Source organism: Mycetomoellerius zeteki, unplaced genomic scaffold (genome assembly GCF_001594055.1).
Source record: "Mycetomoellerius zeteki isolate Tzet28-1 unplaced genomic scaffold, Tzet1.0 scaffold202, whole genome shotgun sequence".
Lineage (NCBI taxonomy): Eukaryota > Metazoa > Arthropoda > Insecta > Hymenoptera > Formicidae > Mycetomoellerius > Mycetomoellerius zeteki.
The window spans coordinates 242618-256657 of record NW_017256980.1 but is presented as its reverse complement, the minus strand read 5'-3'; the positions used below and the strand labels follow the sequence as shown (position 1 = coordinate 256657).

Below are 14040 nucleotides of genomic sequence, written 5' to 3'. Positions count from 1 at the left end.
CCAAACCGTCTCCTCGATGACCTTCCGCTGTCGCGAATAGGAACGAACGCACGCTACATCTCGACCTGCTACGACGCGGTGGCGCACGCCGCGATCGAACGCGCTGGTTTCTGCAGAAAAAAAAGAACCGCGCGTTAAATTATTAATACTAGCGACGCGACGCACTACAAAACGCTCGACGCTATCACTCGTGCGCTTCATAAGCGATAAAATAACGGTGTTGATGTATAAAATCTAGTTTCGATGCACGGATCATGACTAGGTGCACTGAAAAAAAATGTACTAAAATTTAATAAATATTTATTTAAATAGTATTAACTAAACATTTATTTATAGTAAATAAATATTTATTCAATAACAATGATGGTTAAATTAAATTAATAGTCCTATCAAATAAATATGTCTTTACAGTTTAGTAAATGTTTAGTTGGTACTATTCAAATTATTTATTAAAATTCAGTATATTTTTTTCAATGTGTATCATAAGCCAAGATTTATTCTATTAAAATAAATGAATAATTATTAAAATTTAAAAAAAATAATAATTGAAATAAAAATAAATTTAACTTTCATTAAAATCTGGCAACACTTTCGGATTTAATAAAAAACCTAAACTTCGGAGACATTTCAAGGGATTTGCTCTTGGGAATGCATGACGGCTAATGATAATGATTTACTTTTAGAAACAACATGGTGCATGTAATTTAATTTATTGATACCGTTGAATGCAATCGTAGTTGTTGATTTATTTGTTACTTCGCTTTTATCGCGCACGATCAATAATTCAATTAAATGGAATGAATTCGTATCGTGTACACGGTGTTCTCGACCTAGCGAGCAGCGCTTGTTAAATTGCAATAATTCTCTAAATTCCATAACGATCGTTTTTTTTTTTCGTAAATTTGGCTAAAACGGCCTGCTTTGACGCAGCGTTCTAATTTCTAAAAACAGATTGTATCACAGTCATTAAAAATTTCAAAATAACAGAACTAAATTAACGTATTCATTTTGAGTTTACTGAACAATAACAATTTCATTATCACTTTTAGAGCTTAATTCGCTTATTAAGTGCGTTCCTCAATTTGCACAATTTCTCTCTCCAGATAATTTTGTAATTATATCGAGGCCATAATTGAAACTACCGTTGATTTAATTAATAGCTCGGTTTCTCGGTATTCGAGTCTGAAAGACAGCTCGGCAGGTCTAGGACAGTCTATATACACAGATCCAATGACGCAGAAACTACAGATAGATATATTATGAACTAGGACGCGGTTCGCACGTCGTAACTTACCGCGTTATTCTACGTCGCCAAGAATTCATAGTGATTAAATCGACTCTCTAGTAACAGTGTAATGACAGCATAATAATTTTTAATAGCGCAACTGTGACGTGCAACAGAATCGGAAAAGAATCGCCGTAGATATCTGTGCTAAATTCAGAAATATAATACAAATGTCACTTTCTCTTCGATCTTGCACATTTATTCTTCGTCGTGCTACTTACAAATAAATACATTGCTCGACACGTCGTAAACGGTCAATAATATTCACGTTTCCTACAGTTCTTCGTTCGCTCCTTAATTAATATCAATTTTGGCGTCTCGTCCTTTTGTTTTAAATTCGCGCGATGCAAAAAATTGCACGTAAAGCACACAATCAAAAAATAATACTATTACAGTTTTTGCCGCCGTCGTAACTTCGTTAACGATACGCTCATGCTAATTTGCACACATGCATGCGTGAAAAGCGAAGAGGGCTCCTATCGAGAGAAAAGTGACTCGTGATTCGCACGTTAATATACAGTTTTAACGGCGTACTGTGACATGGTTAAAACAATGCTGGTTATTTAACGCAACAAAGGAATGGGATGTAACGATTTAGGCCAAGCGAGAGAAGACGCGTTGCAAGTAGGCTAAGATGACTTGCTGTAAAAGAAAGTAGCAAGACGCGGATACTTATGCTGAAAGTAATTATCCGAGTTACAATAAAAGAATGAACTATGCTCGGATGCTAATTTTTACAAGTACTTCCGATTATCTCGTCCGGTTTCAACAATCTAGAATCGTTAAATCGATTGAAAGAAACGTCTTTTGCGCTTTTCTTTTTGGGGCAATTTACGGTTGATTTTACAATTCCTAGTAAAATTGATCGTCATCTAATTAACTATACACATCTCGTACTGTGTGCGCAAATTGCATATTACCCATAAAAATTATTCTTACTCCTTTTTTTTTTAAGAAATTCGTCAAGTATGTTACAAATAATATACATATATACGACAACAATAATAAGAATTTGGTATACTCTCCGGTTTAAGAATATAATGTATCTTTTTAAATAGTTAAATTTCGATTCGAGTAACGTACGCAATATATGTGTGTGGTATCAATATCGTTGATTCATATGCCATGATTCCTCATCATACACACATACATACATACATACATACATACATACATACATACATACATACATACATACATACATACATACATACACACGCATACACATATATGTATATAATATATAAATACATATTTTTATAAAAAACGGTGATACATTACTGTCCCCACGTTTTCGGCATTAAATATATAACTCCTTAAATGCGATTACATTTGGTATGAATTACAAAAAATACACAGAGTATATCATGCGTATAAAAACGGTTGCGAGTGTCACGGAAACTCTATGATAACCTTCGTATAATCTATAGATCGTAATCAAGCTTTCGAAAAGCTAAAAAAAGAGCACAAATTCACATTCCACATATTATGAAATATTCACATATCATATGTTAGGTCCTGTATTTACTGCGATATAAATATAAATTTTCTACAAAAATCTATATTTATATCGCAAAAATACAGGTAATAAAAGAAATAGAGATTAATTATTAAAATTAATCTTAATTCTGTGATGATTCTTCTCTTCTAGAATACCGAGATAAGAGGTTATAGAAGGAAATTGGAATGCATTTTTTAAAAATCTTAATGAATCATTAAAATTATTAAAAGAATTTATGTTTCGACAAGTAGTAATATACAGTACTAGACAAAATAAAGTACGCACTCCAAACATTTTCACATTTATGTAAATAATTCGCCAGTCCTGGCAGATAGCATAATGATGAATGAGGTAAAAGGAAGGTATTTTAGTCTACTTTGCAATAATGATTACAAAAATTTCAAAAACAATTCGAAATCCTTTAATAGTCAAGTCCGTTACATTTATTATCAAATTTATCATGGACAAAATAAAGTACGCACAACATTGTTTATGAAAATAATAACAACTGGCGTTGATGATGAAAGATACATAAATATAACAATGTAAAAATATCCAAAAAACACTCAAACATGGAGGAGGCAGCATAATACTTTAAATTAAGAAGCGCCATAACGGTCAGAACGTTAAGATATTGAACTATTGTAAATTCATTTTAAATGAATTAATTTCAGAAATGATAATTGCGCTTCTTAATTTAAAGTATTATGTTTAACATTAGCGGTCTTTCAATCTTATTATTGTTTATACACGCGCGCCGAGAAATGCGTAACTCTCTATATATATCAATTATTGCGAAGAATAATGCTAAGGTCTCGATAGTCTAAAGGCTTAGGACGCTCGCACGGAATGCAAGAGATCCGGGTTCGACTCCCGGCCGAGGCATTATTTTTCGCAATAAGTTTATTACAGTTTTTAAGTTGGGAAATTTGGGGGGATTATTAATATTTTCAGATTTGATTGCGTTGAAAGTCCGACAACCATATCGGCACGCAATTATCATTTCTGAAATTAATTCATTTAAAATAGTTCAACATCTTAACGTTCTGACCGTTATGACCTTTCTTTTACCTCATTCATCATTATGCTATCTGCCAGGACTGGCAAGTTATTTACATAAATGTGAAAATGTTTGGAGTGCGTACTTTATTTTGTCTAGTACTGTACGTAATAACATGATTTAATCCAATTCAAAATTTGATGCAAATTAGTCCTGTGTTAACATGAAGAAATTAATTTTTAAAATTAAAATTCACAAGATGAAAAAATATATACAAATACGTATGTATAATATATAACTAAGAAACATTTTACATAAAATATTTTTTTGCAATAATGCGAAATGGAATTAGTTTAACGGACCAATCAAATGTAAATTTACACCGTTTAGATTTTGTTGGTTCTTCAAGAATATCATAAAGCGGTTATAAATCTCTTTCAAACATAAATTACGATTACGATCATTTATTGGTTAATATAAATAAGTGTGTTAGTTATAGTTTGTTGTATAATATTCTGCTATTAACTACGACTAATATACGCTTTATAATAGTCTATGTAATGTAATCTATAAAATGTTACAATAATAAAAATAATATTGCTAGTATAATAAACAATACTTGCCATTACACACGACAAAAACAATTATTTTGTTAAACCCCTCTGAAGAAATTTTAACATGTCGAATTATGTAAACTGTAATCAAATTTTTTATAAACAATAGTTTCGGGTCCTGATTACGATCGAGATTACTTCGATTACCGAAAGCATCTATCGTTATATACTGTTTCATTGTTTTATTTCGTTATTATTTTAGTATAATTAATCAACGGCTACGTGTATTTTTGTTATATTTGGCCTAATAATAACTAATACATGTAAACAGGATTATTACGGTCTACTCTTGTGTTACGGTCTAAGCGCATACGCGTTTCCTACAGCAAAAGCCGATGATGAACAAAAAGTTCGCGCGTATCGATAACGGAGTATTGTTTAGCTGCCTAATGGTCTTGGTATACATAGAATTCTATACCTCAGGTGAGTTTGGCGTGGTCGTATTGATATGATCCTGCAAGCAAATTCTGAGATCCCGCTCGTCCAATTCGCTTTCAGTATCGACGCTAAAACTTCGCATGGTTTGTCCGCCGAGTCCCGTCCATCGTTGTTTCCAACTCTCTAGTCTCATGACCTGTGACAGATAGGCGTGATGCATAATGCATTTCTAAGTAAGAAGAAAAAAGAAAGAGTCTGCGATGTCTTGTTTCGCAAAAGAAAATATTTATTCGACTCTTATTACAAGATATAGATCAGATCATTAAAAGAAAAGTTAATTCTATCTAATAAGTCTGAAATTTTCGAACATTTCAGTTATTGCAATTATTTTGATTCTAAAAATACATTGTTATTCCTTATACAATTATAATGTCTTATACAATTGTAATTACAATTAATTATAATATATTGTCATTATGTATTTTTCACAATTAAGTTCAATAATCAAATAATAGAAATATTCCTTCTTTTTTCTGAAAGGAGTTTTAAAAGATATAAAAAAAATTAGTTTAAAAGTTTTCTGATTTTCTAAAATATATAGATCTTTCTATTAATAAAATTTATTTTATTAATATAGATACAAGTTTGTTAACATATTGATTGATGAAATTATGCAAATGAATGATATATTGAAGAAAAAAAACTCAAAACTTGATTGCATTCATTTGCGAACTTTAACGAAACTTTCACGTCTCTTTCACATCTCTGCGTCTTTTCTTCTTCGAGCTAAATGCAGCGGCCGTGAATGTTTATCAGAACGAAACAGTGAACTTAATCTTAAAGAAGCATGCAGTTAAACGGGAAGAACACGCCATACCATATCACCACACATATAATACAGAAAGTGAGCCACATTTTAATTCAATTTTAATTTAATTCATTTAATCGTATCCGATACCGATTTACACAATAATAGCATTGAAATCTAAAACGATACAAGTAAATAATAAAATGTGTTCAATCCATTGCTTTTCATAAAACAATTTTTCTTCTTCGAATCGAATTTTTAATTAGGTTTTTAAAATGAAACTGATTATATCAATATACACTTACAATGCACATGTATAATGACTCTATTATTTATATAACTATGAATTGCAGATCTAAGTCTGTTTATTCACTATGTAAATGAGCACTACAATTATAAATATAACAAGAATTCCAAACGGAATCCTAGATGGAAAACATAGGCAATAATTACAAAACTATAATGTCAGATTCATCTACAGTAAAAGAAACATCATGTCACGCACAAATATGGAGACGAAAATGATGCTTACGCATGGGTAAAGACTTACTCGAGCCAGCGCCAAGGCTCAGTCTCCGGGCTGGTGATTGGCGTGGGGAACTGAGAGACAGAGATAACACAGCAATAGAGGGTTAGTTTTGCAACAACGATAAGTCTCTTCTGGTTAGTATTAGTTACCGCTTGATATCTTTACATAATGACAATCACTGTCGTAAACATTATCTCTTCACACGCAACAAGATCGTGCGTATCCTGCTTAAAAAAATCACGCCTATATATTCATTGGACAATAAAGTACCAGTTTCTTATTGTTAATAGATACATTAGTTAATTTGTTAGTTATATGTCTTTTTTTATTAAAGCAGCGGCAACAAAATAAATAAGTTAAGAAATGAAATACATTTTAAATACTTATTGACAAAACAGACATTAGTCTGTTTACAGTAATTGCAAACATTTTTCTCTCTACAGTCCACCAGAAGCGACGACGTTATGAAGCGTGTTGATTAGCGTTAAATTGCAGTAAGAGGTGCGATCTGTGCATTTTGTACGTGTATGACATCAATAATGAGTTACGATATCTTTATGTTTATGAACTTAGCAAAGTGGAATGTCTTTTGCATACAGTAGGCGCAATTTATAGTTTGAGTGCAGTATGTGGTAGCACATTAAAAACCAAAACGTTCAATTTACATATAATACACTTGTTAGGAATGTATGATGTGATTTTTTTATACAATTTTAGATAATATATATATATATCACACTTAAACGACATAAATATTTGGCTTATCGAGGTTAATAGTATATAAAGAAATATCAGTAAGTAATTGTAATCTATTTATCATAATTAAATTATGTTATAAAATGCAATATCACATATATTTTGTAGAATCAGAAATAAGAACACATAATAATGCAGTGCTTTAAAAAGAAAAAACAGTGAAAAGTATTTTCATTGTATCCCCAAACAGGATTTCATAAAATATCTAGAGAATTGTAACTATTGCTAAAAACTGCAATTGCGATTAAGTATAATTATAAAATTAATTTATTAATAAAGTTATTAAAGTTTAAATATTTACGAATCATTATTTCAAAATATTTTTGCTTATTGTTTAGCTGTAATAAAAATTCTTATTACAGTATTTGCTATATTTATCTAAAAATATAACGGGAAGTATCTATATATAATAAAAATTATTGCATTTTATCATTATTGTATTTTCATATTTATAAACAAATGTCATATTTTATTAAACACGGTGAAAATATTCAAAAGATATATGTATATAATAAAATATCACAGATATTGTGTGCTGTATGAAAAGTGACTGTTGCGCAATGATAAAATATTTCTTATGTATGATCTGCTTATATAATTATGCCTACATAGAATGAACTTATCGAGTTACCCTTAATATACATTACATTACAAGAATATACATATATTTTATACCATAAGACATAGTTCACCCCTTACTGCAATATTCCAAGATACTGCTTTTGTTAATACAATGAACAAGGTGAATTTTTTAATTTTACCTACCTCGGCTTTTAATTCAGCAACTTTATCTTGAAGCTCCCTTACTTTCTCACTGTCATCTAAATTATTCCTAAGTTCACCTTCCGCATGCATCTCTTCATTCTATAAAAATATTAGACGTTACATATTTAAGTCTTTTAGCAGAAACGTTTATTAATAATACACATATGAAGTAACCTTCAATTCGAGAAGAGATATTTTCTGCGTAAGTTCTGCCACATACTGCGCGTGTTCGGCATCACGTATCCTGGCCATCATAGCTTCGTCCTTCATTTTCGATTCCAGATCGGAATACTTATGCTGTTGTTCTCTAAATTTGGCAGCTAGATCCTTCTCTCGTGCTAATGCAGCTTCCAATTCGTCCTTAAGTACTTTTCCGCCCTCGTCTTGTCTACGGAGCTGATTAGTTGCTACTTGCACTTGAGTTTCAAGCTCCATAACTTTAAGTCGTAACTCTTTAACTTCAGTCAACGCTTCCATCTCCCGAATTCTGGTCGTCATTAAATCTTCCTCAAACTTCTGTACTTCATGACCCCGATTTTCCCAAAAAAGCAATTTCTTTGGCGTAGAATCAGCGGCAGGCACTGATTGAGCAGACCGATGTTCTTGTAGATGCCTCTGCCAAGCTGCACTTAACTCCATAACCCTCTGCCGCAGATCCTGTGTAATATATTATTATGTGTTTAATATTAATCTATCTAATATTAATGTAAAACTCATAAAAAATAACAAGATTATGTAGGGACATGGCAGACTTTACCTTTAAAGATAAATTGGCTTCTGCTTCTCTAAGCTTAACTGCAATAAGTTCTTCCTGTAAATGAGCTACGGAATTGTCTGGCGTCGATTCGCGCAGAGTCTTCTTATCTTGTTCTAATTCTTGTATCCTTCCTCTGAGTTCTCTAATCAATGCATCGTTTTCTGCCTCATGTAATCTAACTCTAACCAATTCCTCTTGCAAACATTGTATCATCTCCTCTTTCTGTGATAAGGCTTCTTGTTTCACTACTATCTCGTCTAGTGATGACTGTCTAGATGTTACGTTCTCCTCAAGAAGAACCGATAATGATCTCAATTCTTCATGAGCTTGTTCGAGTTGATGGCTGGTCTCGAGATGTGAATGACGAAGCGCTGCCAATTCTCTTTGAGCTATGAAAGCAGTCTCTTCCTCTTCGGCGCGTGACACTTGACCTCTAACTAATCTATCAGCTAGTTCGGCGGATTCCGCTTCCAGAAGTTCAGTTCTTTGCCTAAGCAATCTGTTTTCTGCTCTGAGCCTGCGTAACTCGACCATCTCTTCTTGCTCCTTCATCTTTAAAATGGTGTAATCTTTTTCTAGTTTCTTCATTCTTTTCGGATTGATTTTCATTCCATATGCGAGCGTCATGAGGCCATCAGGATCTTTTTCGGCCTTCCCAGGCAATTGCTTTTGGAAAAACTGCAAAAAAAATTGTTTTAATCATCTGTTAAATGAAACGACCGTATATGCATATAATTTTATATTCTTATTTAAGAATATAAAATGTACTAAAAATTAAATTTTATCAACAGTGATTTCTTGAAACTACTTATATAAGTAACAATTTTTCAAATAAAATTTTACCTTCAACATGCCTTCCATATCCAAACTGAGCAAATCTTCTTTGCCTAACTGCAGCATTGCCAATGCAACTTTAAAGATAATCTCCATCCCCTCCGATAGAAAGACGTCAAAAATACGACATGCTAGGGGAAGGCTTAGCGCTGTAGTAAATAGTGTAAGAAACCAAGAAGATGCATACATCGACGTATGGAAACCTTGGGCCGTGAAGTGAGCATGAAGTTCAGGATGTGCATCAGCAACTAAATGTTCCAGTTGATACATGCACACTCCTAATTCAGCCATACTTGGTTTGAACATATCCCGCAAGCGATACTCTTGCATTAGTGCTACGAGTACAGCAAAAGCTTCTTCTTCTGGCATTTGCTACAATAAAAGAGTATTCAAATAACGTATGTTTTCTCTTTTTTCACGTAGAATAAAAAATTGATAAAAATACATGTTCACAAAAAATGAATTTATAGATAAATTTCTTGCTTTTATATACTTTTCTATTTTATAATTTGTTGTGAAAATATTGTTAATACTTTTTACCTGCATTAAAAGTAATCCTACTATGAATCCTGAACCTTGGCAGTATCCTACTTCGCGATCGTGTAGGCTATATGCTTTCATAACGTTAAACAAACTCTCCTGCCCAAAACCATCCTTTTCTTTAAAAAAGTCATGCTCTGGGTACGTCCTAGCGATATCCCTTCTAATTATCCTTTCACAAGCTGATGTTGCCTTAATGTATTCGGCAAATTGCTTCTTAACTGGAGAATCATGGGCACCGCTTAATAATTGCCAGACAATGCCCCTAAAATAATATACAATCTATATTAAATTTTAATTTAAAAAATGCATATATGTAACTTCCTGACCTAGATAATACTGATAAACGGTTATGACTTTGATAATATTTATCAAGGCAGTGCAAAAGGGGGTGCTGTGGTATCGTACTAAAATTCTCAGCATTAAGGAGCCTCGAAAAAAATTTCAATTAAGATATAATTATTTTTTGTTATTTCCATCCAAATTAATTTTTATTCAATTTAATTTCGTATTCAAGCTATGATTCATAAAATAATAATGTAAATTTAATGAAATCTTGTTTTTATAAATATCGTATATATAATATGCAATATTTTGCCTAATTAAACGACTTCTATATTTAAATTAAATTCATGAACAGATAAAGAGCCCCATCCTTATTTTTGCACTACAGATCCAAAAAGCTTTTACACAGCCTTAATATATTTATATTATCTTTCAACAGAATATACATAATATATGTGTTACCTAAAATGGTGAGGTATGCCTTGACGAACCAATTCCTTAACAAATTCTTTCCGTTTCTTCCAATTATAATCCCAGTCAGCCACTATATGACCCCAGAGAGTCCACGTATTCTCTTCACCGTCGGCTGGATGGCGTCGGGGCGCAGCATCGCCGTTGCCTCCGCTGCCCCCCGACGCCACAGACACTTGAGATGTATCGGAGCCCTTTCTGCTATGATTGCTCTGGAGAGAATTCAGTGACTTTGCATCTGATTCGATCAGCCTAAAATTAATAAAATCATAGATTATGATTTTTATTTGTATTTATTTTATCGTTCCATGGAGAATAATGCGTAGATTTACATAGCAATATAGATATTTGTACAAATCAGTAAGTAATTATTGTGTAAGTTACGTGTTTTAATTAATTATATACATTATAAAGGAAATAAAAAAAAACCAAACTTACGTCTTTTCCCATATTTTTCGATACTGAGTTAAAAGTGCAGCCTTATTCTGCATCCTACTATGCATCATTTCCAAGCCAAAATGCGTAGCAAAATTAACATTTAGCATTTCTACTCTAAATTTGAAACAAAAGGAAATCCAGGCAATCTATCCAAATATGTGTACATGCAAAGGATATCCAATTTACTATAAATTTTGGAAAGTGGAAGATGTCAGTCAAAGTGGAAAATGGCATTTGTTAGATAAGATTTGAGTTATCAGTCCATGCAAGAATTGTTCGATCCTTATGAAAGATGTACGATTTGGCAGTAGCATCAAGCGACAGGTCACTTGATTATTCACCTATTGGCTTCCTCCAGCTTAGCTAATAGAGCCAGCTCGTCAGTGGGTATTTCCTGCGAGGGCGTTATTCGCTGCTCGCAAAGGGTGTTTGACGGCGGACTCGGGAGTATCTTGCCGGCCTGCGTGACGTTACGGGTAGATTGGTGGACGCTAGAGGTGCATAAACACAGCACGCTCATCACCTGCGGTCCATAACGTGACAATCCCAATTGGCCGACAGGCGCATTTACGCTATCCCAGGCGGCGTTCTGGCTTCTGGAACAAAACGGGTTGAATTAATGCGGATATCAATTAACGCAATACGATCCGGGTCTTTCAGCGGCGTACCCCAGTGATCTATTTAAGCGATATACACTTGATTGACGTGCGCCTTCGCATGTAATTGTGTGTCATAAACGCGAGTTGCTTATGTTCGATCGAAATCTATTAACTAAAACGAAAACATTCCATTTTGACTGTTTGACGATTTGATTTAACCGATAATAATTATAATGAAACCAATTAATTGCTGTTAACGCTTCTGAATGTTCTCCGTCAAAATGGAATTATTTAAGTGGAGTCTTTCCTTATTTAATTTCAGCTTTTGATAGTGTAGAATCATGAATCTAATATAAATAAAGTAAAAGAAGAATAAAATATATTTATTGAATAATTCAATAATCTATCAGTCGCGTCGCTCATTTTACCTTTTCGCGACCTTACTTCTCCTCCAACGAGCTGCCGCAGGAGCCAATAAGCCACGAAGAACCATCGAGACAGTTTTTTTTATCTCACTTTCGCGATTTTAGTGTTCGCTGAAAACGTTCTTGCTTTCTCGTTTCTACCGTTTCTATCTTCACGTCATCACGCGATTTTAAACGCAACAATTGTCGATACACTTATCTGCAATATCATTCATTAAACAATCGATTTTACGTTTTCAGAGTGTCTTTTGCAAATCAATAAGAGATCTATTACCAATCTATACAAATTAAGATTATAATTAACAGAGTAATTTATCAGTTACTCTATTAATTTTAACAGAGAGTGTTCAAATAGAAGATAAATTATCATCTGCCATAAGCGAAAGATAAAACACAAGTAATGATATCTTTTTAGAAAAAAATTCTCAAACGAATCAGAAGTAGGATGAAATAAACAATATAACTCTGACAAAAAGTGCTACATTGCAAAAATAATATTAAAAAACTAATATTACCCGTCGAAAAATCACGTTTCAAATAGTTATTCTAGATAGTCAAAACTTTAGGATTCTATGGGTTTTGTACCCGACTTGAGCCGGAACATGTTTTGGTCATTTTAATTTAAACACAAACTATCTCGAGAACAACGCATTCTTGAAAAAAAATGTTTCAGACAAAGGTTGTAAGGTTTGAAGAGAATTATCAAATAAGCTTCTTAGATTTTCGGTTCAGGGACTTGTTCGTCCACAATAAATAACAAATAAGAAAAAAGTTATAAGTTTTAATATATTAATTATATTATTTCTTCAAGCCATGTTTCATCATAATTTATTTTTATCAATACCAGAATATTTATCAATACTAGAATTCTTTAATACCATCAATTTGTTACCATCAATTACAAAAAAATATTGTGAAAAAGACTTCATTTCCTAGTTTGCTTTGTGAAACGTTTGAATCGATATTTTTCAATAAGTAAAAAGATCCAAACAGAAAGATTATCCTTGTAGGAATTTTAATATTTTATAACGAAGAATATCTTTCTGTAGACGACGGCACTCTCGTGAAACGACTCGTATGAACGCCGTGCTCGGTGAGGCAACGCGAAGCAACTCGACACGAAGGAGATCAAGAAGGAAGCAATTAGTGCGTGTGAACGAATTAGCGGGCGAAAGAGCAGGTGATTTCGAGCAAGCTATTACGACTATATATTATGTACTGTACGTAGCTATAGCAAAACGGAACGAACGGAATATGTCGGGATTCCGTTTTACGAGCCACGTCTCTTAATGAAATAAGATTTAATCATTTTAAAATAATTAAAAATAAACTCTTTTGTTTTTGTCATTTATTTAACGTGTCTTTAGAATTATTTGTATCGTATTCTGCACTTATATTCTAAAATGTATTTAAATGAGTATTTTGCTTATTAAGAGTCGAAAGCATTTTCAAATAATTACATTAAAATTGTACGAAAATTTTAATTGTGACATATTTAGAGTATATAATTATTCAAAATGTTACATATGTTTTTTTGCTGTACATACATATTTTGGAAAATTATATAACTAGAACGTTTTCTATTATCTATAATATATGTGCCTTTAAGAGTTGGCTTCGTTATATATCTTAATGTAAACGTTGTCTGCAAACTGAGACCGATGAACACTTGCGTCAGAATTGCTGCGTTGTAAAAATTTCAAGTTATTATCGGGCAAATTACTGACCTATATACAGCACAGTTCGAATATAATGAGAACGTTAACGAAAGTTGTTGCTAAACCATTTACGTGTTGAAAAAAAACAAGAGCACAACGACTTCAGCGAAAGAGCTTAAAATAAATTCATTTGTTAATAATAAATTCACTTAAAATAATTCGCGAAGCATTTCATTAAATTCATTAATTGTATTAATTTTTTCATTATTAAACGATTTAATTTTTAAAACAAATGAAATAATAAATACAATATATATTTTAATAATTTTTGATGATAATTGCTGATTTAATGAATGATAGAAATTATATCAAATACATTTTGTTAATTAAAATAATT

At 32.3% G+C, this 14040-nt stretch overlaps 1 protein-coding gene across 3 annotated transcripts; it reads right to left on the bottom strand.

The window, feature by feature from the left end:
- Positions 1-4633: 4633 nt before the first annotated feature.
- Evi5 (ecotropic viral integration site 5) lies at positions 4634-12103 on the bottom strand. 3 transcript variants are annotated; one of them, XM_018447525.1, is made up of 10 exons: positions 11989-12103; positions 11303-11557; positions 10515-10775; positions 9768-10032; positions 9237-9599; positions 8394-9071; positions 7811-8293; positions 7637-7735; positions 6137-6186; positions 4898-4974 (listed from the first exon to the last, which is right to left on the bottom strand). In XM_018447525.1, the coding sequence occupies exons 1-10, from the start codon at positions 12051-12053 to the stop codon at positions 4968-4970; spliced, it is 2526 nt and encodes an 841-aa protein (XP_018303027.1). In that variant the 5' UTR covers positions 12054-12103; the 3' UTR covers positions 4898-4967. The 3 variants fall into 3 exon arrangements, with proteins under 3 accessions (XP_018303025.1, XP_018303027.1, XP_018303028.1); XM_018447526.1 differs by having other exon boundaries at positions 4920-4974; positions 6119-6186; XM_018447523.1 differs by lacking the exon at positions 6137-6186 and having other exon boundaries at positions 4634-4974; positions 11989-12082.
- Between the last annotated feature and the right edge of the window lie 1937 nt (positions 12104-14040).